The sequence below is a fragment of the Nyctereutes procyonoides genome, unplaced genomic scaffold (genome assembly GCF_905146905.1).
Source record: "Nyctereutes procyonoides isolate TBG_1078 unplaced genomic scaffold, NYPRO_anot_genome, whole genome shotgun sequence".
NCBI lineage: Eukaryota > Metazoa > Chordata > Mammalia > Carnivora > Canidae > Nyctereutes > Nyctereutes procyonoides.
Genome location: NW_026575121.1, coordinates 1,006,498 through 1,030,396, shown reverse-complemented (window position 1 = coordinate 1,030,396; position 23,899 = coordinate 1,006,498). Strand labels below are relative to the sequence as shown.

At 43.9% G+C, this 23,899-nt stretch overlaps 1 protein-coding gene across 1 annotated transcript; it reads right to left on the bottom strand.

The window, feature by feature from the left end:
* Positions 1 to 5,947: 5,947 nt before the first annotated feature.
* DLEU7 (deleted in lymphocytic leukemia 7) lies at positions 5,948 to 22,378 on the bottom strand. Its single transcript, XM_055335642.1, is given in 5 exon segments — positions 5,948 to 6,039; positions 6,042 to 6,150; positions 22,172 to 22,245; positions 22,277 to 22,348; positions 22,351 to 22,378. Coding segments are annotated over 5 exon segments (375 nt in total).
* Between the last annotated feature and the right edge of the window lie 1,521 nt (positions 22,379 to 23,899).

Here is a 23,899-nt window from a genome sequence, read left to right as displayed (position 1 = left end):
TGGGAAGAAACCATACCAGTTAGGAGAGTGAGAGAGCACTTCTACGGGGGAAAAGAACTGATTCTGAAGGGGCAAAAGAAAATGGAACACAGCCAAAGGAACCTAAAGATAGTTTCTATGCCAGCCTGAGACATGCAGTCAAAAGATGTAGGAGGAGATTGATCAGGAAGCTCGTGGAACTTCCAGAGAAGTAGAGAAGGCAGTGAGGAGACCATCTAAGGGAATAAAAGGTGTGTAGGTACCATCTTGTCATTGTTTGTCCACCCCTGCTTAGGAAGTTCCCAGTATGGCCCTATTTTTACTCCATAAACAAATGTGTTTCCACCATCCAGAAATCCACTGTTATGGAGCACTGAAACATGAGTCTAGAATTATCCAAGGAAAGCCAACAGAGAAAATATCAGCTGACTCAACTTTTTCTCAACATTTTGAAGAGACATCCAGAACCTGTCCTTACCCAAGAATCACACACTGCTCAAGGCACTAGATGGTCTTAAACAACAAACAACTATAGCCTAACTCCAAGATGCCCAAATCTCTCCAAACATTGCTGGAGCCACAAAAATGTGGGAATTTTTATTAAGATTATTGCTGTTGTTGTTGTTGTTGTTGTTGATGATGATGATGATGATGATATAGCTATGGAAGAAGATAGCCCACAATCATAAAGTTTAAAATGTGCCTTTTTAAACAGACACTTACGTAGCACTTGAGGTAAAAGAGAAGAGGAAAAGGGCTGTAAGGAAAAGCTGAGGAGCAAAGGACTACTCTTCAGGGTGACTTAGACTGGCCCCATCATTGTTACAATGAGCATTTATTGAATAATAGCTACATCACTATTTTTAACCCAACACTTAAGCAAAATTTTCTGAATAATTTAAGCCTTAAAATTGTCCTTTTAACTTTTTGCTTTGAGTTTAGATAGTTACTGAAAGATATGATTTTGAGAACACTGGAGGGATCAAATCACTCAGTAAAATGCCATTTCTCATGGCATTTAAGGTCCACTCAGATAACCTCAGAAAAAAATTTAATCTCATTATCTGTAACATAATCACCTTTGTTACTATCTAAGATCATATTCACCTTTTGGGGATATACAGTAATATTCACATATTCTATTGATCAGGACATGGACATACCCTTTGGGGGCTACCATTCAATCCACTACAATAGTCAATAAACACATAAATTTGCCATTACAAGATGTCCTTATGAAGACAACAGAGCAAGGAAAAGGGGTAAGACAGTGACAGGGGATGCTACGTTTGATAAGGGTGAGAGAGGGCCTCTTTAATGACGGGCGCTGGAGAGGAGACCTACTTGAAGCAGATGGGAGAGGAGTCTTTCAGGCAGAGGAAAGAGTAACACAAAGATCAAACACAAAACTAGTTATGTTTGAAGAGGTGAGAACAGCAGAGAGATTGATGTTGTTAGAGTAGAAGTGTGGTAGGAGATGGGTCAGAGACAGAATTTGAATTTTATTCTGAGTAAAACAGGAAGCCGTTGGTGGATTGAGAGTAGAGGAGTAATCAGTCGATTTGTATTACTGTGGCTGATAGAGACTAAGGAGAGGGCAGTAAAGTGGTGTGACCATTTAGGAAGGTACTGCAATACTCCAGGCGGGAATAGGACTAGGGTAGTGGCTATGGAAGTGGTGAGAAGTAATATGATTGCGGATGTATTTTGAAGGTTGAGCCATTAGGATTTGCTGATTGAGTGGCTATATGTGAGAGTAATAGAAGAGTCAAGGATGAAGACACCTGGGTGGCTCAGTGATTGAGCATCTGCCTTCAACTCAGGTCGTGATCCTGGGAAAAAGTCCCACATTGGGCTCCCCGCAGGGAGCCTGCTTCTGCCTCTGCCTGTGTCTCTGCCTCTCTCTGTGTGTCTCTCAAGAATAAATAAATAAAATCTTAAAAAAAGAAGAAGAGTCAGGGATTATTTCAATGATCTTTTTGCCAATGTGGCTGGAGGGATCTAAGCCACCACCCAATGAGAGTTTGAAGATGGAGGAGAAGCAGATTTGAGGATCAAGAATTCTGTTCTGCAATTGAAAAAGCCTTTCAAACATTCAAGCAGAGATACTCTGTGGTGATTTGACTACAGGAATCTGGAGTTTAGAGTAAAAGACAGATGTCTCGGTATCATTGGTGAATCACTGGTATTTAAAATCACATGACTGTGGACTAAGTATAATATCGAAAAAGGGCCAAGAGCAAGACTGAAGGACTCTAAAATTAAAAAGTCGATATGGAGATGGGCGATGTGGAAAAAATAAGAAACAATTCTGTGAGTGACTTAGTGAAGTAAAACCATGAAAGCCTGCTGATCTGAAAATCAAAATAAGAAAATGACTCAAGAAGGAGTAGTCAACTGTGCCAAAAGCTGTTGATAGATCAAGTAAGATGAGGATTGAGAATTTACCATTGAATTTATCAGTGGGAAGTCACTGGAGCACGAAGGACAATGGGAAATGGTGCTGGCTTGGCTGTTGGAGGGAATTTTTAGATGTGAAAACCTTGATCCTCACAGTCCTGTGCTTTGTATGCAAGAAGTATCTTATAGTTTTCTACTCTCCAAAGGCCTTCATTTAAACCAAGAAAACATTTATGAGAGTCGTGACAAGAACATTTTTGGTGGGGTGGATTCAGAAAGAAATTGGAACAGAAGAACTGTAGACTACTAAGTGGGACAATTGCAATGAATCTTGCTCTTACGGGGAGGAGAGAAATAAAGTAGTAGCTGGGGGAATTGTTTTTTTAAACATTGGGGGAGATATTATAAGATAATAGCCTGCCGATAGAAATGCTCCTATTCAGAAGCAAAAATTGATACTGCAAGCAAAGGAATGAGTGCAAGAGGGAAGAGTTCAAATAATTGAGAGGAAACATGGTCCAGTCCCTACGTGGTCAGTGAGCTTTGGGTAGCAGTAGGACATGTCTTTCTTATAACAAAGGAGGAACTCAGGGTATATAGTTGATCTCAGGGTATATGGTGAAGATGAACATGTTCTTGAGGCTTTTATTTTCCCTATACAATGGTAAACAAGGCCATCCCCTGCGAATGAGGAGAATGGAGAAGGGACGAGTGTGAAAATGTGTGGAACAACCTTCCTGAGACAGTAAATTGTCAAGCACAGCTTTGAATTGTCTAGTGAATTTTCTAGGATGTGGTTATCCATAGAAATACAATGCAAGCCACGTATGGAATTTCAGACTTTCTAGTAGCCACCTTAAAAGGGTAAAATAAAACTAGTAAAATTAATTGTAACAATATATATTTTATTTCACCAAATATACTCAAAGTATTATCATTTCAGCATGTATCAGTGTAAAAACATTGAGATCTTTTACATTCTTTTTTCTGGTGTTAAGTTTCTAAAAGTCAGTGTGCATTTTACCTTTTCAACCCTATCTTAGTTCAGACTAGCCATATTCAAGCGCTCAATGGCCTTGTGCAGCCAATGGCTATCACTGGATATTGCAGGTCTAGGAAATGAAGTAGCGCTAACGCGTCACATGAAGGTCCCTTGAGATTGGGAGCCATGAATTGAAGTGAGATTTGCATGGCTATGTGTTGTTCTTAGGCTACCTTCGGAACTCATATGGAGGTGTGCAATAGGCAGAGAGGTGGTCTGGACCAAGAATGGAGTTCTGTCTGCAGCAACCAAAGGAAAAGAAAAGAAGGGAACCGGGGGCACGTACAACCAAATGATTATACAAATTAAGCAGAGAATCATAAGCCACAGAAGTAAGAGACAGGGCCAGTGTGAAAAGGTGGTAGAGACAACGGAAGTTCTAGTAGGGTCAAAGAAGTTTTAGAATTGTAGTTGCTGTGCAATATACTAATATGTTTAAAACCATCCCTGCCCTCAGCAAGCTGAGGCTGGTTACAGGGACACCAAGAGCTTTGCTATAACGTGGTGTATGGTGTATGTACAGCAGCGCAGTAGCACAAAATATGTTTTATATGAGTTTGGAGGAAGAAGAACCCATGTCCTACTAGGATGATCCAGGAGAGTTCAAGGAGGAGCTGGTCAGTAATTCAGGACCTGAAGGATGAAATACGGTTTTACTTGGTACATGGGAAACACATTGCAAAATGAGGGAGGAAAACACACAAGAATAGATAGAAGGAAAAATGTTCAGTATTTCTTGGGGATGAGAGTTTTAAAAAAGCTTTAATGTTAATATTGATTGAGAGGGCTATTGATTACAGTGGGGAAGGCAGCCCATAAATAATGATAGGTCTTTAGAGAACATCCCTGGGGTAACTTCCCTGGGGAAAGAAAGACTTCACTATAAAATATATTGATAGTCCCAGAACACACCATTTCCTAGGAATGAAACAACCAAGTACCAAATACTGTTTCCAAGTAATAAATGCCCTTCTTGGGATCCCTGAGTGGCGCAGCGGTTGGGCGCCTGCCTTTGGCCCAGGGCGCGATCCTGGAGACCCGGGATCGAATCCCACGTCGGGCTCCCAGTGCATGGAGCCTGCTTCTCCCTCTGCCTGTGTCTCTGCCTCTCTCTCTATCTCTCTCTCACTATGTATGACTATCATAAATAAAAAAAAGAAAAAAAAAGAAGTAACTCCCTTTTTAAAAAAAATAAAAATAAAAAAATAAATGCCCTTCTTTTCTGGCCTGTCTCATTCTTACACACACACACAAACACCTTTCATCTTTCCTTTAGAATTCAGTCTCAAAAATGTAATTCTCTTCTTTGGAATGGTCAATTACATCTAAAGAGAGAAACACTATATATACCTTTCACCATTATATCCTGGAATAAAGCTTTATAACCAAGTAGGATCAGAATATGTGGGATTAAAAAGGCTTTGATTACTACTAACACTTTATTTTTTAAAAGCAGATCTACTTCCACCATACAGATCTAGTTTTTTAAGTCCTTCAGAAAATAAGCTGCAAAAATATACTCTTTTTTTCCTAAATCTGATGCCATTTCTATTAAAATTTTAAGGGAAAGTTAGCATTTCAATTTCGTTTGGTTCTCAATATCATCATCATGAAACAACAGGAAATTTAGTTTTTCCTAAGTATGTTCAGATCATTGTTGCAAAAAAAAAAAAGTTAGCCTCTCTTTTCCCAGCTCTAAATATTTAGGAAAACCTGCCAGTGTATCCACTCTCTCCTGTTTTTCACAAGAATCTTCTACTTCAATTGGAATATTTAGAAACAGTAAGAAGAGCTACATGTTTCCACATGAGACTTTAATAATACTGTACTTTGTATTTATATATCATATATCCTTGGTACTTCATAGCTCATTATCATTATAAATTTACAAATCAGTATATGAAAGCACAAGGCTTAGAAGCAACTCTTTTCCCGTCCAACAGTAAGTTATTAATGCCAGGACTGGAACTCATAATTACTGACACATGTGGTCCTTCGACATCTAAAGATCACTTTCATAACATAAAATGAAGTGCTCAGTAAGTAGAACATATCAATTATCAAATATCCTATTTATTCAAGATAATTTCAAGAACCATGAAGCTTTAATCATATAACCATATATAAATAACCATATTAAACAACCCTATTAAGCCTCATAGGCCTACATTAATATAAGTATAGATTAATGTATCATTTGATCAAAACTAATACTTCATATGAATTAGTAAATATGTATACACATATAATCCAATCAGTTCCACAAAGTAGAATATATTCCAATCAAAAAGCAAGCAAATAGGTCAACATGCTTAAAAATGTGAACTACTGCTTTTAAAATGTTTTCACCAACGTGCTGTAATTCTGAAGGGTACAGATGCCACTAGTCGGACTGCTACGTAGGTCATCAAGTCTCTCCTTACTGGGAATAAAAGCATCCATTGTCTGCTGATTCAATAAGGAACGTAAGATACCCAGTTCTCTTAGCCGTACTGGCTGTGGTTTTGATGCTGGTGTCTTAAACATTCATACGTCTGGGAGATCCTATAAGCTCTGTCTCAAAGAAGCACAGGCCACCACATGGGCGTCTGAAGGGAGATTAGCAAGTGACTGAATCACTTGACTATTGTCTTCAAACACTGGTGGGCAGCATTCAGGTCTCTGTCAAACTATTGCCCTTGAATTTGTAGAGCCAAGCGACTGCAGATGTTCCTAAACTCAACACTATCCTGAAATACACAGCAAACAACAGCAATTAGATAGGTTACAGGGACATTTGTCGTGTTTTGTGTTTCCAGCTTCCATTCCCATCTCTTCTCATCACAGGACCTCAATTTTTCTCTCAGAGAACTACTCTCCTCCATTTTCAGCCTCTGTGATTTGACCAAAGCTGACGCCACCCACTTGACCTCTCAGGGACGGGGCCAATCAGAGACTACCAGCCCTCAATCACCTTGGACTGGTTTGAATGAACAGATGATCTAATACAGACCAATAAGCCACAGGTCTAGAATGTGTTAGACTGGAAAAGAGAAGCTCTCTGTAACTGGGGCTTTGGGAAAGCATCCTGCCACCATAAGGGGAGAATCCAATGAGAACAAGCCAGCACGGGGGAAAAAAATAGCAGAACCAAGGGATTAAAAGAGCTTGATTCTAATTACATTCGCTGAGCATACTGATCCAGCAATCCCTGAACAATAAACCCCAGGATTTTTTGGGTATCTGAGTCGATAAATATGCCTTTTTACTTAAGCCATTTGGAGTTGAGTTTCTGTTATTGGTTCCTAACAGAGCTTTGAAGAATACACAAATAATAGCCTCTGTTCCTATTATTCCATACTCACTGTCTTCGAAATTCCAACACAGGATTTGGTATTTAACGAACATAGTTTCAAGAACTTTCCAAAGCAAATTTAGAAAGAAGAGTTCCCAGGCGGTTTAAAAGAATGAAATAATTAAATAGATATTTAATCCCCAAATGTTTCACATTCTAAAATCCATTGTATAGAAATGGCACATTAAGATTATTCCAAGAAACAAACAAAATTATTCCATATCAGAGACAATGTTGAATATATAACTTATTTTAAATAGTGTAAATGACTTTCCATAGACTTCTGGTTCTGGTAACATGGCACACTTAGTTTCCCCAAAGGGGAAACTGAGTTTTAAATAAAATAGAACAGGGGTGCCTGGGTGCCTCAGCGGTTGAGCGTCTGCCTTTAGCTCAGGGCGTGACCCCAGGTCCTGGGATGGAGTCCCACACCGGGCTCCCTGCAGGGAGCCCGCTTCTCCCTCTGTGTTTCTGCCTCTTTCTCTGTGTCTCTCATGAATAAATAAATAAAATAGAACAAACATCCTTTCTGATATTGCAAGAAAGCAATGGAAATTCCTAAGGGCCAAAGATGAAGAAAAAGTAGATTATTTTAGCTGCCCACCAATATTCATTAAAAAAATTTACTCTAGAGCTGGGTTTGGCGTAGAGGATAAAGTTGCCCCAAGCATGTGGAACCGTGGACCTGTACTACCCAACAGCTTAAGTTGGGAGCTGCCCTCTAGGCCATATACATGTTCTGGGAACATTCATGCTAAGAAGTTAACTTTAAAAATTGGAACTGGGCTGAAATATCCATGGATACATGGTAAAAGCAAACAAAAGCCTATTCCGTGGGGACACGTCCACAACCCCCTCTGCCCCACAGCAGTATTCCTATAACCCTCTGTCTAAGACAAACTCAGAATATGAAATTTAAAATACAATCCACCCTGATACAGCAGATACCAATACTTGGTAGGATTAAACTCCAAGTATTTCAGCTAGAAACTATAAAATATGTTCAAAGTGATTAAAAATATAAAAGAAGTAATCAAAAACATTTTAAGTAAGAACAGGCTTACCATTTCTAGAAATGATAACTATTGTGATTTAAATTAAACACCGAATAAATGCATTCGAAATGAGGAACAGTAAACTGGATGATGAATATGAGAAAACTACTCAGAATGCAAGATAAAAAAAAAAAGCCAGATAGGAAATAGGAATGAAAAGTTAAACAATATGGATGAAAGAAGCAGAAGAAAGAGGCTGGGGGAAGGGAAGGGAGACGATATTCAAAGAGAATAATGGATAAGAATTATTCAAAATTGATCAAAAACATGAGTACAGGTTCATGAACATAGAGTCAGGAAGTAAAATGAGCCCAGAACAGAATAAGTTAAATGAGATTCAAATCTAAATTTATTAAGGCAAAACTACTCTTAAAAGCAGCTGGGTGGGTGTGGGAACAATGGCTTTCAAGGGATGACAGGACAGACAGCCAACGACTAAGCTGCAACGATCGAAGACAGAAAAGAAAGGGATAATTTTTCAAATAATTGTCAACAGAATTCTTTTAAATCCAACTAAACTATTATTTAAACATCAGGGAAAAATAAATAGGGCTTCATTTAAATGGACAACAGGGGTTGCTACCCTCACTGTCATATCTTCCTAGAGATATAATTCAGAAAGGAGAAATTCAATTTGAAAGGAAAGAATGAGAATCAGGAAGCAGCAATGAACCAAGAAGCTTAAAAGTATGATGTAAATCTAAAGAACTTATTGCTCAAAACTAAAATTATCACAATTAACTTGGGGCTTACAAAAGTAGATTGGTTCCAGAATGCTGAAGAGTAAACACAGAGGAAGGAGCGGCATCCTAAGGCATTGCGCAGATTCAGAAAGGTGGCAAAACTGATAAATTTCAGACTGGTTAAGTATGCATGTGAGACATGTAAGAGTTATCATTCAAATACGGAAATAAAATGTAAAACTTCAAAATCAGCAGACAGAACAGGAATATTAAAACTTAATTGACCCATTCTTCAGAAGGTAAAAATGAAGAAATGTACAAACATAAATCCAGGTGAATAGAAGGTATCAAATAAAACACCTTTTGAAATGTAATGGTTACCAGATTGGATTTTTTTTTTTTAAAATCTATTGATAAATTCCTTACAAGAAACACACTCAAAACTAAAAAACACCTAAAGACTTAAAATAAATGAATGCTAACATAATATACAAAGCAAACAAAGAGAAGCCAAAACAAAGCCAGAAAAATCATTATGAGGGATACAATAAATTACAATTATTAAAGGAACTATTTTTATTCCCCAAGAAGATATAAAAATTTTGTACTTGTGTGTGCCCAATATGATAATCTTTTTCTTTTAGAGATTTTATTTACTTATTCATGAGAGATACAGACTCCATGCAGGGAGCCCGATGTGGGACTCGATCCCGGGTCTCCAGGATCACACCCTGGGCCTAAGGCAGATGCTGAACCACTGAGCCACCCAGGCTGCCCCCCGGCTCTTTTTTTAAAAACTGGTTTCACCTTTGGAGAAAAAATGAGCCAATGTCTCAGAGCAGATTCATCTGCTTTAAACTAGGAAACCCGGTTCTCCAGGATCAGGTCCTGGGCCGAAGGCGGCGCTAAACTGCTGAGCCACCCGGGCTGCCCATGATAATCTTAACTTACATTCAATCTACAAACATAAAAACTGATTTTTTTTTTTACCCAGCTTCCTCAGAATCTAATAAATCAAATAACAAAATGATCAGCCTGGAGAGAAAGACTGAAACAGGAATCACAGGCTTGGTCCAATAAAGATAAGCAAATACAAATTATTCCCAAAGATATATGGAATGTTTATGAAAGCTGACTATATAATGATATGCCAAAAGCAAATTCTTTTTTTTTTTTGCCAAAAACAAAATCTTAATGAATACCTAGAAATCTATATCACACAAATCACAAAGCAAGTAAATTAGAAGTCGGTAGCATAACCTTCCCAATACATGGATGACTTAAAGACCTACCTCTACATCATTCATGGATCAATGAAAAAATAATTGAAATTTTACAATACTTTATAATGAAGAATGATGGCACTGCTATATTACAAATTTGTGGGCTGCAGCTGAATTGAGAAATTCACACACTTAATGCTATGTAAGGAAAATAACCACTGAAATAGCGTGAGCTAAGAAATCAACTCAATAACTTTAGGAAAATAAAAAAAAAAAAAAAACAGAGAATCCAAAAGAAAATGAAAGAACTAAAAGCTGAACTAGAGCTTAGGACCAGAGTGTTCTTCCTAATTCTGTACAGAAAGGGAAGCTATTCTTGTCCCTAACAAAAAACTCTGGCACTTGGGTCAGAGGACCTGGGCTTCTGGCAAAGTGTTTATTCGAGAACATCTTCTGGGAAACAAAACAAACACTGGTCTATTCAGTTCGCCCAACAAAGGCCGCAGGACCCGCACGTGAGGTGCTGGGGTAGAAAGAGCAACACAACGCGCCACAGTTCTCTCCCCAAGCACTCCCAGGCCACCAGCCTCCTGGTTTTCCTTCCCTTCATGGCACTCTCGGTCCCCGCCCTCGTGTGTTGCTCATTTCTGCTCGGACGGTATCAAGGGGCTACTTAGATGGTCTGTCCCATGGTTTATGGAGTAACCTATATTCCTGGAGCAGATTGCTTGGGAACGGGAAAGTAGAAGGAAAAAAAAAATGCCTCTGGACTACTTCCCCTAGATCCACATCAAGGGAAATTGTCTGCTTGCTTTCTAGAAGTAATCCAACTCTAAGTACAAAGTGGAAGGATCAAAGACAACATGCTAAGGGAAATTCAAAATTGAGGGAACCACTGAAATGTGTGCCGACGTGTGCCTATTAGCCAGTCTGCAAAGGCATTCATCACCCAAATAAGATTAAAATGCCTTTAAAAATATGTTTGTGGGCCTAAAATCTGAAGTCAATTTCACGTTTACTGTAAAGAATCAAAGAAGGCATCGTTTGGGGAAAGTATACATATAATAAAATTCCACTGCTGGGCTGTACTGGTCCCTGAGGCCCTGGGTAAACTTCAAATCTCTGGCAAGCTTTGCAAAGTCTCCTTATTTTACTCTTTTAGTGCGGTATTTCTTTTTAATCCTTTCTCAAATATATTAACAGTCAAAGAAAACAAATTAATAGGCAGAGGCTTTCCATGGGACTCTTAAGCCTGGGGATGGAAAAATAAAACAGGTGGTTGCTTCCCTTCCTTCTGAAGGGCCTGAAGGCCAACTGTGGATCCAGCGATCATGGCCTCCAGCCACACCCCTGCCGATGCTGTTGCACGGGCAGAGGCCCAAAATTCAGTGTTGAGGCAGCGGCATGCTGAATGGCTCATGGGCTTGCAGTAGAAAATCACACGATCGATATTCACGATGATTTCATATACGCATATACGGTGCCTTCCATTCAATGACAGAGCACATCGTCCCAGCAGCTTTTATTTAGCAGGCCCCAGATGCTTCCAGAAATGATGTAATATCCTATGTGGGGTTTTGAGCACACGGCCAGCGTTACAACACTGTGAGTGAGTGATCTAGACGGGTTTTGGAACTTCCAAAGACTCGTATGATTTCAGACTCGTTATGAAATGCATTGATTGCAGCAGTCTGATGGCTACAAATTGATAGCCAGCGTTTGCACTTTGTAGTGACTCAACTAATCTACTGGGATAATGGCCTCAGCCTGTTGGACTCAGTGGATGAAACAGTTAGTTACTTCAAATGTGTGAAGTCTCTACTACGCGATGGACCACATTGGGTAAAAACCAGTAAGACATGGGTACCCAGTCTCTATAAAGCTTATGACCTAGTAGGAGGATGGAGCCACCATAGAGCCTATGGCCAAATGTCCAGTGAAATGGAATGAGGGCTACGGTAAAAACACAGTTCTATAGAAGAACAGACATTTATACTCTGCAGAGGGTTCACACAAGGCTCTTTCTAGAGCATACCTGGTGACACACTATTTGCCACACCGGAGAAACCCATGTGCTTAGGACACCACCCACGGCTCTAGTTTCCAGAACACTTTGTCTTAATTCTTAGCCAAAATCTGCCCTGGAGTAGATAGAATAATGGCCTCCCAAAGATGCCCATGTCTTAATCCCCAAAAACCTGTGAGCACGTTACCCTATATGGCAAAAGGCACTTTCCAGATGTTAGTCAGGATGGGCAGCCCTCCGAGCACCTACGAAGACCCCTCGGAGGCTGGGGTTATTCCTTCCTGAGCACTGGGCTTCCCATCAGGGACCTGGTTCTGCCCCTTTGGCAGGCCATCTGTGGACAAGACTTTTACCTATAGAATATTCCATTTTTTAATGTGTAAAATACAAACAAATAGCTACCACCTGGAGAGAGAGACTGGGAAGGTCAAATAAGCTCATGGTCATGCAAACTCTGAATTTATAAGGCATTTATAAGGCACTCCATCAATCTAAGGTCATGCATAAAGTACTCTGCTAGATGGGAGGCCAGCAAGAAGGAGACAAGGGAAACGAAGGACAGAAGAGAAAAGAAAAATATGCTCTACAGAAGCTGGGTATCTAATTGGGGAGATGAAACTATTTAAGTTGTTCGCGAGAGATGTCACACAGAATAGGATTAAGGATCAAAAAGAATGGTCGAGCTCACCTCATATCCATTAGGATGACTGCTATCAGTAAATAAAAAAAAGAACCCCGAAAATAACAAGTGTTGGCGAGGATGTGGAGAACGTGGGACCCTTGTGCGCTGCTGGTAGGAACGTACGATCTCGCAGCTACTCTGGAAAACGCTCCTCAAGAAGCTTAAAAATGGAATTATCATACGCTCCAGCAATTCCACGTGTACAGAGTTTCAGATTTATGAGATGAAAATATCACGGAGGTCGGTCGCACAATAATGCGAGGGCTCGCAATACTGTCAAGCTATACACTAAAAGAGGTCAGGTTTATGTTATGCACTTTTTCTTAACCACAATATAATTAAAAAAAAAAAGTGGTCAAGACCATCAAAGTGCTGCCAGCCTTTGCAAAAGGGAATGGAGGTTAGGATGAGGCATCAGGGAAGGCTGTACAGATGTTACGAGACAGCTGGGGCTTGGGAAGGCGGGATTTGCCTCTCCAGGGAGAGATGGCCCTCGCGATGGCAAGGACTAACACAAGCAGAGGCCTGAGTCAAGTGGGGGCTGGCCCTGGAACGAGGCCAGTCTGCAAAGAACAGAGCTGGGTGCTGGGAACCAGGATGCAAACTAGCGTGGGAGCCTCGAGTGCCCCCAGTAAAGTCCACGGGCGCTTCCCAGCGTGGCATGTCACGGCAAACCAGCATTCGAAAGACGCTGGTCTGGCCTAACCTGCTGGGTGCAGGATCCAATGCAAGGCTCCTGGTCTGGCCCCACAAGGGTCCGTGAATGCCAGATGCAGACATGTGGCCTCGACAGATAACCCAGCCACACCCGGGGCACACAGTGAATGAGGGGCAGAGCTGGAATTACCCTCTCCTCCCAAACTCAAATGTTCTTCGAAGATCCTCCCCAAATTAGGCCTGGGCTGGGTACGGTGATGACTCAAGAGACCCAGGGTGGGAGACACACTGGAGAACTGGGATGACGGAGCCTCGGCTGCCTTGGTGGGAAGAGCAGGGATACAGTGAAGGCAAGCAAGGGAGGCACCAAACTCGATTTGAGATGGAACAAAAATGTCTACAAGTGAATGTTTCTTTTTTGGCCATATTCGCACTGTTTTTCTTGTCACGGAGCTCCAATTGGCGTTGGTCACATCCAAACTGCAGATTGGTCTGTTGGCCCCTCTTCCCTGCAACATAATTGAGAGGGTTTGGCTGTCGTGGAAGGTAGCCAAGGCATGGAACCTTCTGCACCCCATGGAAAGCCAACCCCTAGCGAGTCAGAGACCTCCTGGCTGGAGCTCTCCCTTCCTCTGCTCTGTTCTCTTCCCAGGATAAGGGAAGTCTCTCAGAAAAACTGCCACGCTTGCACTTTTCTGCACTGTGTGTATTAGGAAGGCACACATCTGGAATCCTTGAGCAACAGCAAATACACCTGCAAAGTCCAAAAAGGGAAGAAAAGCTGACTTTTTTTTTTTTTTTTTTTTTTAGCTTTGTACTGAAAACAAACACTCCCATCAAAACTGAGGTCTTGAAGGCAAAAGAGAAGCTGGCACCGACGGTCAATTTCAAAGCTTATTTTCTGAACCCAACAGCGATGGATAATAAAGTCGAAGATGCAATATGACTTCATAGGCTCTACAATGCAGATAACTCTCAAACAATCCACAAGGAAGATTTTTGGTTGTTTTCCTCCCTCATCACCTTCAAAATCACGCTCAATCTACATAAACTATAAATCAGTTCATATCCCCTTAACCTCTGACCTTAAAATAACTTCATTCTTTTCCAAACAGTCACACCTTGAGCTCTATTCCCTCACAATGGCCTCTACAGACTCATTTCTTCCCACATTTTCCTTTCTCGCTCCCCCCTGAGGCCCCCTGCGGAGAGCGCTGAAGAAAGAGCTTTTCCCAGCTTTCTGTGATGGGGCCTTCTCACTTTAATGAACTACAGCAGACCACTCTCCCCAAAGGTGCCTGGTGCGGGGCCCTACGAGGGAGCCCAGATCCCTTCCCCAGACCCGTCACAATCCTCCACCCTGGACGTGTCCATAAAATGGGAATGCCATTCCTCTATTTAGAGGGATGTTGTGAAAAGCACGCTATCAGAAACAGCAGACTACAAACTGCCCTCCTGGTTCGTCAACATCTGGCTTTGAACTAAAAATTCACGGGGCCCAGAGGAGCCACCACTTGCCTGAACCCAAGGTCAATCTCAAATAGATACGCAAGTGTGTGTTCATAAAACACTCAATGAAGAACCAAAGTATCTGCCAGTCACCATAAAAAGTCTATCGTCCACAGGAAATTAAACATTTTTACTTGTGGTGGACCCGGTGGTGAACGCTCACAAGTAACTAAGGTTCCTTAGGCATTTGCTTTGGGTATGGTACCATTTTCATTAGGAAAGTCCAGTTAAAAGCACTTTGTGATGGATACAAGCACTTGATTCAGGTACGCTCCCAAGGCGAACCCCCAAATCGTAAAACAAAGCATGGCAGCGTTTCTACCAAGACGTTGAACGGAAGTAGTTTTGCTTTCGGGCCTTCCTGCAATATCTCCCCCAAAAGCTTCATCCTGGAAAGCTTACATGTCCTGATTCTCCTATCATTCACATTACGAGCAACGTCGGAGCCATAATTAAGCTACTTGTAAAGTAGTCATTGGGCCTTTTGGTCACAGAAAAGCACAATTTTATCCCAAATGAAGAGCGATTCTCTGGCTCTGCTACTAATCATATAACCCTAGGCATTTACTTCTTCCATAAGAAGTAATTTTTAAAGACACGATTCCCAAATTTGCAGAAACTGCCCTCACACTCCTGTACTTGGGGGGAAAAAGTGCTCGTCCTCAATGTCTTTCCCTGAGTGACCCAATATCCACACACGCAGTTTGCAAAGAGCATTAGCGGTGACTGTGAAGCCAAAGCCAGAGATTTTATCACCGCAGTGCTCGGTACGTAGATGAGAAAACCAGCCAGGACTACTGAACGTGACGGCATAACTGGTACCAGACTCAGCTAATTGAAGTGGTGAACTCACAGGCAAGTGTAGTCTGTGGTGCGGGAGAGTCCTCCTGCCTCTGAGAGTTGGCATCAGCCTTGGTTCCCATGAAGCTTGCACCAGAGCAGAACTCTTGCAAACCATCAATATTTTTGATTCTCAAAGGAAGACAGGAAAACTCGGTCAGAGTGACTTCATAACTGGCTTGGCTCATGGTGTCTATGTGAGTTGGTCACTTTCAGCCGTCCTTAAAATCCTAGACTGTCTTCCTTCGGGTCCTCTGCATGTTTCTACGCTCCCTTTGAGTGGGAGTGCCTAAAGCATTCTTGATAGCTGGAGCTAGTTTGACAATGATTTCCTACATTCTCCTGGCACTTTTGGACACTATGTAAAGTGGCCGTCATAGAAAGAGACACACAAATCACTCAGTATAAAGATTGGACTAATTGTGTTACTACACACACACACACACACACACACACACACACAAATCCATGCATTGAAACATAACCTCCAGTGTGACTGTACTGGAAGTAGGACTTTTAGGGAGGTAATTAAGGTTATATGAGGTCACAAGGGTGGGGCCCTAATCCAATAGGATTGGCGTTCTTGTAAGAAGAGGGAAAGACATCCAGGATCTCTCTCGTTCTGCACGCATAGAGGAAAACCCATTCAAGACAGAGCAGGAAGGTGGCGGTCTACAAGCCAGGAAGACCTTACCAGAATCCAAATTTTTGATCTTCAGCTTTCCAGCATTCAGAACAGTGAGAAAATAAATGTCTATGGTTTAAGCCACCCAGTCCACAGCATTTTGTTATGGCAGCCCAAGCTGGCTAAGATACTCAGTCTGCAAGGTGACTGTGGCAGCCCGAGCAGAGTGTGCAGGGCACAGCACGTCCAACCCCACCGGGTCAACCAACCATCCAGGCCCACGGGCTTTATTTTTGCATGATGTTCATAACACCTCCAATCTAGCCACTGTGGTTTGGTAGAAAAAGTCAGATAAAACCATGTTGGAATCATGGGCCATGACTTCCCAACTGTGAGATCTTTAGCAAAATCCTAAATTCCTGAGTCTCCGTTTCCTCCTATAATAAACGTTTGTCTGGCTGGTTAACTCTAGCCTCTCCAACAAATGGAAGAAGACTCCATACTGTGATGCATTTTCTACCCACTCTAAAGAAACTCACTTCATGTATTTTTGCATGTGTTTGGTAATCTCTAAACATTCAATAAGAATATTAAGTGTCAGTTTCTTTAAGAAAAGAGTAAAATACCATTAAAATATCCATTAGTACTGTGCTGAGAGCTTCTCCTCCTTCACACCTGATCACGTCACTTCCTTAAGCCTCGGTGGTTTGATCAGCAAGCCATTCAGTAGCAACATCTCTAAGTCAGCCATCAGGCATGGGCTAAAAGCCAGCCTCTGGATGGTAGAGGCTTCTCGGAAGTCTCCTTGGGTCATCCTAACTCTGCTTTTGTCTGCAGTCTCAAGAAGTAAATCAAGTCATGGGTCAGATCCATCAGTATCAGGAACGGAACTCACAACAGTAATTAATAGTCCATGAGAACATGATGTGCTAACTTGCTAGTAACAGTAATAATAACAGAAGCTCAAAGGTATTGGGACTTTGTATGGGCAACCACTAGCTAAGACTCCATAAGCCTTATCCTAATAACCTCGTAAGGTTAGACGCTTCTATCCTCACTTTATAGACAAGGAGACTGAGGCACAGGAAAGCTAAATAATTGGCCCGAGGGCCTCCAGCAGAAAGCCGCATAGTAGGCTGAAGGGTTCCACAGACCAGATCACTGAGCTGTGCTGTGCTGTCTCTCCTTTGGATCCCTAATGCCTTTCATCTGGGCCATTGGCTTTAGCTCAAGCAAGTCCCCCTCCTCTCGGTGGCAAGTAACACTGCAGAAGGGAACAAAGAGAACTGCTGTTCAGGATGTTTCCATGTGCTTCCAAGTGATATGCAAGTGTTATTTCCATTAACATAAATCCTCCTGAAATCATTCTGTGTGTGACATCAATCCACATGTTCTTAATTTAAAAATATAAAAAACATGAAAGTAATTGGAGAAGACACACATACATGGAAAGGTATTTCATATTTTTGAATTGAAAGAATTAATATTTTTTAATATTATTAAAATGTTCATACTACACAAAGCAGTCAACAGGTTCAGTGCAATACCTATCAAAACCCCAATGGGGTGTTTCACAGAACTAGAATAAATCATTCCGAAATCTGTGTGGCACTACAAAAGGCCCCAAATAGCCAAAGCAATATTGAAAAAGAGCCAGGCTGGAGGTTATCAGGCTCCCTGATTTCAAGATATACTACAAAGCTACAGTAATCAAAACAGGATCATACTGGTACAAAAACAGACACACAGATCCCTGGAACAGAATTAAGAGCCCAGAAATAAGCCCACACATATATGGACAATTCTTCAACAACAGAGGAGCCAAGAACCTACAATGGAGGAAGGACAGTCTCTTCAATAAATGGTAATGAGAACACTGATCAGTCACAGGCAAAATAATGAGACTGGGTCACTATCTTACACTAGACACAAAAATGGACTCAAAATGGACAAAAGACTTGAATGTAAGACCTGAAACCATAACATTCCTGGGGGGGGGGGGGGCGGGAAGCAACCCATGGGCAGCAAGCTCTTTGACATCAATCAGTCTTAGGAACATCTTTGTGGATCTGACTCCAAAGGCAATGAAAACAAAAGCAAAAATAAACAAATGTGACTACATCAAATTAATGAGATTATGCACAACAAAGGAAACCTTCACCAGAATGAACGAGCAACCTACTGAATGGGGGAGAAGATGTCTGTAGACCAAATATCTGACAAGGGGTTAGAAGGGGTTAGTATTCAAATATATATATATATATATATATATATATATATATATATATATATCCTACAACTCAACAAAAAATAAATAAACGTCTGGTTAAAGAATGTGCAGAGCATGTGAATAAACATTTCTTCAAAGAAGACATCCAGATGGCCAACAGGAACATGAAAAGATGCTCAACATCACTCCTTATTAGAGAAATGCAAATCAAAACCACAGGGAGTTATCTCCTAACCCTGTTACAATGGCTACTATCAAAAAGACAAGAAATAACAAGTGTTGGTAAGGGTGGGGGGGAAAGGGAGCCCTCGTGCACTATTAGTGGGCATGGAAATCAGTGCAGCCACCATGGAAAACAGTATGGAGATTCCTCAAAAAATTAAGAACAGAGCTACCCCATGACTCAGCTATTCCACTTCTGGGTATTTATCCAAAAATTATGAAAACACTAATTTGAAAAGATATGTGCACTCCTATGCCTATTGCAGTGTTAGTTATTTACAACAGCCGAGCTACGGAGGCACCCTAAATGTCCGGTGACAGATAGAAGGGTAAAGAGATGGTCTATAAATACAGTGGAGTATTACTCAGCCATAAAAAAGAATGAAATCTTACCATTTGTAACATCATGGATGGACCTTAAGGGTATTATGCTATGTGACATTTAAATTAGAAAAGACAAATACTATATGATTCCACTCATATGTGAAATCTAAAAAAAAGTAAACAAATGAATGAACAAACAAAATAAAACAAAGACAAAGCCATAGATACAGAGAACACACTAGTGGTTCCCGGAGGGGAAGGGGGTTGAGGGGCAGATGAAATGGGTGAAGGTGGTCAACCGTATGCTGATGAAGGGTAGTCTTAGGGAGGTGATCACTTTGTAGTGTATACAGCTGGCAAATTATAAAGCTGTATGCCTAAAATTTATATAACAAAAAAACATATAGCAAGAAAACTCTTCTAAATCACTTGAATTAACACTAGTAATAATGAAGCCCAGTCTGCATAACCAGCCCCCTGGGATGACAGGCTACTGTGTCCTTAAGTCTAAGTCCTTTGTAATTACTACCCTACAACTGAGTAGCCAAACAAAAAACCAAGCCAAATTCCAAGATGCTGGCCAGGAGGCAAGTCATCCAGAGAAGCCTCTCCCTGTTTCCCTCCCTTCTGAGAGCACTGGCTCTTTTCAAGAGCCCTCAGATCTCATAGCTCCCCTGCAGGTGAACAGCAGATCCAGTAGAAAGACTATTTTGGGTTGGAGGTGGGGGGCCCGATAGCATTTCTTTATTAGAGACAAAGAGGAAGATGAGTGGAAGTGGGATTTTTTTTCTTCTCTCTTTTTTTTTTTTTTTTTTTTTAGGTAGAGAGGAAAATATTTGTGCCCAATGGTCTGAATTCTCTCAGAAGAGGAGTGAATAGGCTGATGTTTGGATAAAGAAAGCTTAAAGGGCACCCAGTGGCTCAGTGGCAGAGCATCTGCTTTTGGCTCAGGATGTGACCCCTAGGTCCTGGGATGGAGTCCCACATTGGGCTCCTCACGGGGAGACTGGTCTCCCTCTGCCTGTGTCTCTGATTCTGATTCTCTCTCTGTGTCTCTCATGAATAAATAAATAAAATCTTAAAAAAAAAAAAACCTTGAGAAGGTGAAAGATGTTGACAAAAAAATCAAATAGAAGCACTAAAAGGATCACCAGTAGAAGCGACAGAGGCATGATGTGTAGGCCAGAGCAGAGAGCTCTCATGCATCTGAGCGGTGCAGGGTCCCGGGACAGCTGGGCAGGGTCTCCGACTTGACCCCAAACTGCAGCTTCACCTGCTGTGACTCAGTCATTCCAACCATTACTTTTCCGTGCAAGGCAGTTCAAGGTCCCCTGCATGATACGCAGGCCTTTTGCCACCCGACCTCTTACCTCTCCAGCATCCTTTTATACCTTCTGTCACACTGAACTAATTTTAGTTCCCCCAAAGGGCCAGGTATTTTCATTGCTTTGGGGCCTTGGATCACACAGCTCCCCTGAAATGTGTTTTTTTTTTCCCCTTTCATGCCTGTGGAACAAACATTCTTTTTTTTTTTTTTTTAAAGATTACTTCTGGGGATCCCTAGGTGGTTCAGCAGTTTAGCGCTGCCCTCAACCCAAGGTGTGATCCTGGAGATCTGGGATCGAGTCTCACATCAGGCTTTTTGCATGGAGCCTGCTTCTCCCTCTGCCTGTGTCTCTGCCTCTCTCTGTATGTCTCTCATGAATAAATAAATAAAATATTTTAAAAATAAAAATAAAAGATTACTTCCTCCAAGAAGCCTTCCACGATCACCTAAGGTAAAACTGATCAGTCTCTCCCTTCCCACCTACCTGCACCTCACACATGCCCCTCCCATCACACACAACTTCCCATTTCAGCATCCTAAGATGCACCTTTTTTCACTTTTCAGAAACCTCTGATGAGATCTTACAAAAGATGGTGCATCATGCTTTAGTTGGCAAGATTTTTTGTCTTTTTGGTACCCCTCAGAAAAGGTGCATTCTAACTGGCGAGCATTGGTGAAATGCAGCTTCATTTTTTTGAACTTTCCGACGTTTGTGGGCAGTACTTCCCACTGGGTGGTGATCTTATTTCCCCTCCCCCCAACACACTCTGGGGAAGACTGGGTTGTACTGGGCGTGCTGGGGTGGTAGTGCTGGGCAGAGGCCAAGGGTGGTGCTAAGCCTCCTGTAATGTTGGGACAGCCCCACAATTAACCAGCCCAAAATGGCAACAGCAGGAGGTTCACAAACTATGTGTAGGGTAAAGCACCTACTTGGGTGTATCTTGTGCTTTATTACACCTGCATTCCAATGGTCTTTTACAGTGTATAGTACAACCTGAAATACAGCCGTTTCCCCCCAAGTCTTGGCTTGTAGTGCAGAACAGCAGCTCTTGAGAACTGCTCTAACTTCCTTCTGCTAGCCTCCCGGGGGAAGGCATGGAGGGGGGAGCCAGAGGACCTCAGAGATCTGTGACCTCAAACCACTGACCATGTGAGGTCAGTGAATGACCTCAGGTTTCCGGGGTCCCCTTGGGCCTGAGGGGCAGCGACTGTGCTCGGGTCTACACTGACCCTAGAGGAGGCTCCGCAGCTCAGCTCCAGTACTCCCGGGCCCACCCTGCGCACAGCCCCACTCCTGAGGGTTTAGGTGGACCCTGTAAGGCCTCTGTGCTCCGTGGGGAGTGGGATTCAGGCAAAAATCACTGGGGTTCTTAGGTGTGAAAGAACTTTACATAAAGCTAGGTGATTTTGTCCTACAGGAGGCAGAGGGGACTTAATCCACGCACTTAAGGCTCTGGGGTAGGGGTCACGGGGGAACTGGGGTGCAGGTGCTGCTCCCCAGCCCAGGAGCTGCCGGTGCAAGGAGCCTTGGGCGGGGAAGGGCAGGGGGAGCTGAGAAAGGAGGTTCCGGAAGGCTTGCAGGAGGCCCATCCGCGGCCCCATCCGCAGGCAGGTGGGCCCAGGTGGGCTCCGAGGTCCGGCCAGCCCCAGGGGTGTCAGCGCCCCCTGGGTCTTGCAGTTGCGGAACCCTGGGGAGAGGGTTCAGCCACCGCCCCCCCCGCCCCCCCCCCCCCGCCGCCCTGGGGGGGTCCACCCTGCCCCAGGCCGCACTCCCCTCCAGGCGGACGGGAAGGCCGCACCTGCTGCGGGCCTGGCTGCTCCATGCTCACCAGCTCCCAGGTCGAGTCCGCCCCCATTAGCTCGCATCGCCGTCGGGGCGTGGTCAGGGCACCGTCACCGGGGACCTGCAGCAGCTCCATGCCTCCTCTGCTCCTCTCATCCCTTCTGGGGGAGCTTGCCCGCACCCCGCGCCCCGCGGACCCCCCTCCATCCCCTCTTCACGCTCCCGCCCGGCCCGGCCTGCCTGGGGCCTGCACGACACGCCAGGGCCACCGACACGAGGTCTGGATTGAACGGGAGCCCGGGGTCTAGGGGGTCTCGGGGGGCCGCGGCGGTCACTGGGTCCCCCCCCCCAGCCCCACTCTGGCCGCAGCAGCTGCAGCGTCTGCAGGGCCACCAGCTGGGGGCTGCGGAGGCCACCAAGGGCGCGGGGCTGGCCATGGCCTCCGCTGGGAGCGCTGGGCCAGCAAGTGCAGCGCCAGGGTCCCACTCCCAACCCCGCGGCTCCCGGCCTCCCCCTGTCACATGTGGGGCGGCCGCGCCCAGGCCCTGGGGTGAGGACCCCGTTCCTCAGGTCCGGGGCTGCGTGCAGAGCCGGGACGGCCTGGGGCGCTGCTCCCCGTGCGCCTGGAAGTCACCGAAGGCCGAGTGCTGCGTCCCTCCCCGGGGTCAGGGCAGCAGGTGCGGGGCGTCGGATGCCTGTCAGCGACCGGCTGCCTTGGGTGCTCGGGCCTGGGAGACACCCACCCTGAGCAAGAGGGCCAAGGGCCGGACAAGGGCAGGCGGGGAGACCCTCCCTGCTCCCACCCTGGGAGAATTTTCAGGGCCTCCTATCCTCCAAACAGAAGGGGGCTTGTGTCCCCAAGTGTGCGGGTCCCTGCCTGGGGCACAGGGCCGTGGGCTCCCCCAGGGGGCTGGGGAGCGGCCTTGGCCCTGCAGGGTGAGGAGCCCCAACGGCCCTGGGGGGGGGGGGCAAAGGGTTTGCAGCTAAATCCGGCTGCGAGCCATGAACCCAGGGCCCGCTGCACAGATAGTGGCTGCTTTTCATTAAACCTAACTTCCCTCTTTCCGGATTTAGGAGAAAAGACTGGGAAATCTGCACTTTGATAGATTGGAAACTACTGGTGTGTGATTGCATTTTAGTGGGGGAAAGCAGCACACATTTGAGGAGAATGGTGTGGACCAGCGTCACAGAGCAGGGTCTCCGCTTTCTCCCTGCCTGGGAAACTATTCCCATCACCTGACAACACATGAAGCCGTAACAAGGGTGAAGGCCCTGGAAAGACACTGGACCCACCCGGCCCACGGGACCCACCAGACCCACTAGCCCGGGAGGCTGGGATTTCACTGTTCCTGTGAAAGGGAGAGTCCGGCCTCGGTGTTGTGCAGTGAGAAGCCAGAGGCCTTTGCGTGGGAAAGCTGCTCCAGTGAGTCCATTAGTCTAAAGGGCGGTCATCAGAGATGGGGGGCGGGGGGGGGGAATTCCGGGTCCTTTAAGGTTTCTTCAGCTCTAGGATAACATGACCCTGTATAATCCTCCCAACTCTCCAGTGAAGTTTCCTTCTAGTTCTCAGTGCTTTCTTCGCCTGTGAAAACAAATCTGAATGCCAAGGTAAAGAAAACCTTTCTTAAACAAAAACGAGTATGTTCACACTAATTATAACCAAGCAAAAATGCATGTCTGTGCATTGACGGAGAGGAAGTGACTTTGGAGGGAAGTAAATAGGTTAATGTTGATTAGCTTCTCTTGACGAAGTTACTGAAGTTCATGATAAAAAATAGAAGACTTCTTCTTTGGGTGTGGGTGTTTTAATCCTCGACTATTGAAATGCATCAGGTTGAGCAGACACTAACCAGGAATAGCGAAAACTAAGCCCTAACTCTCACAGAGCACGTGGCTCTCCAGGGGCGCTCCTCTTTCCAGATAGGCAGGAAATCCAGTTTCGTGGGCTGACTCTTCCA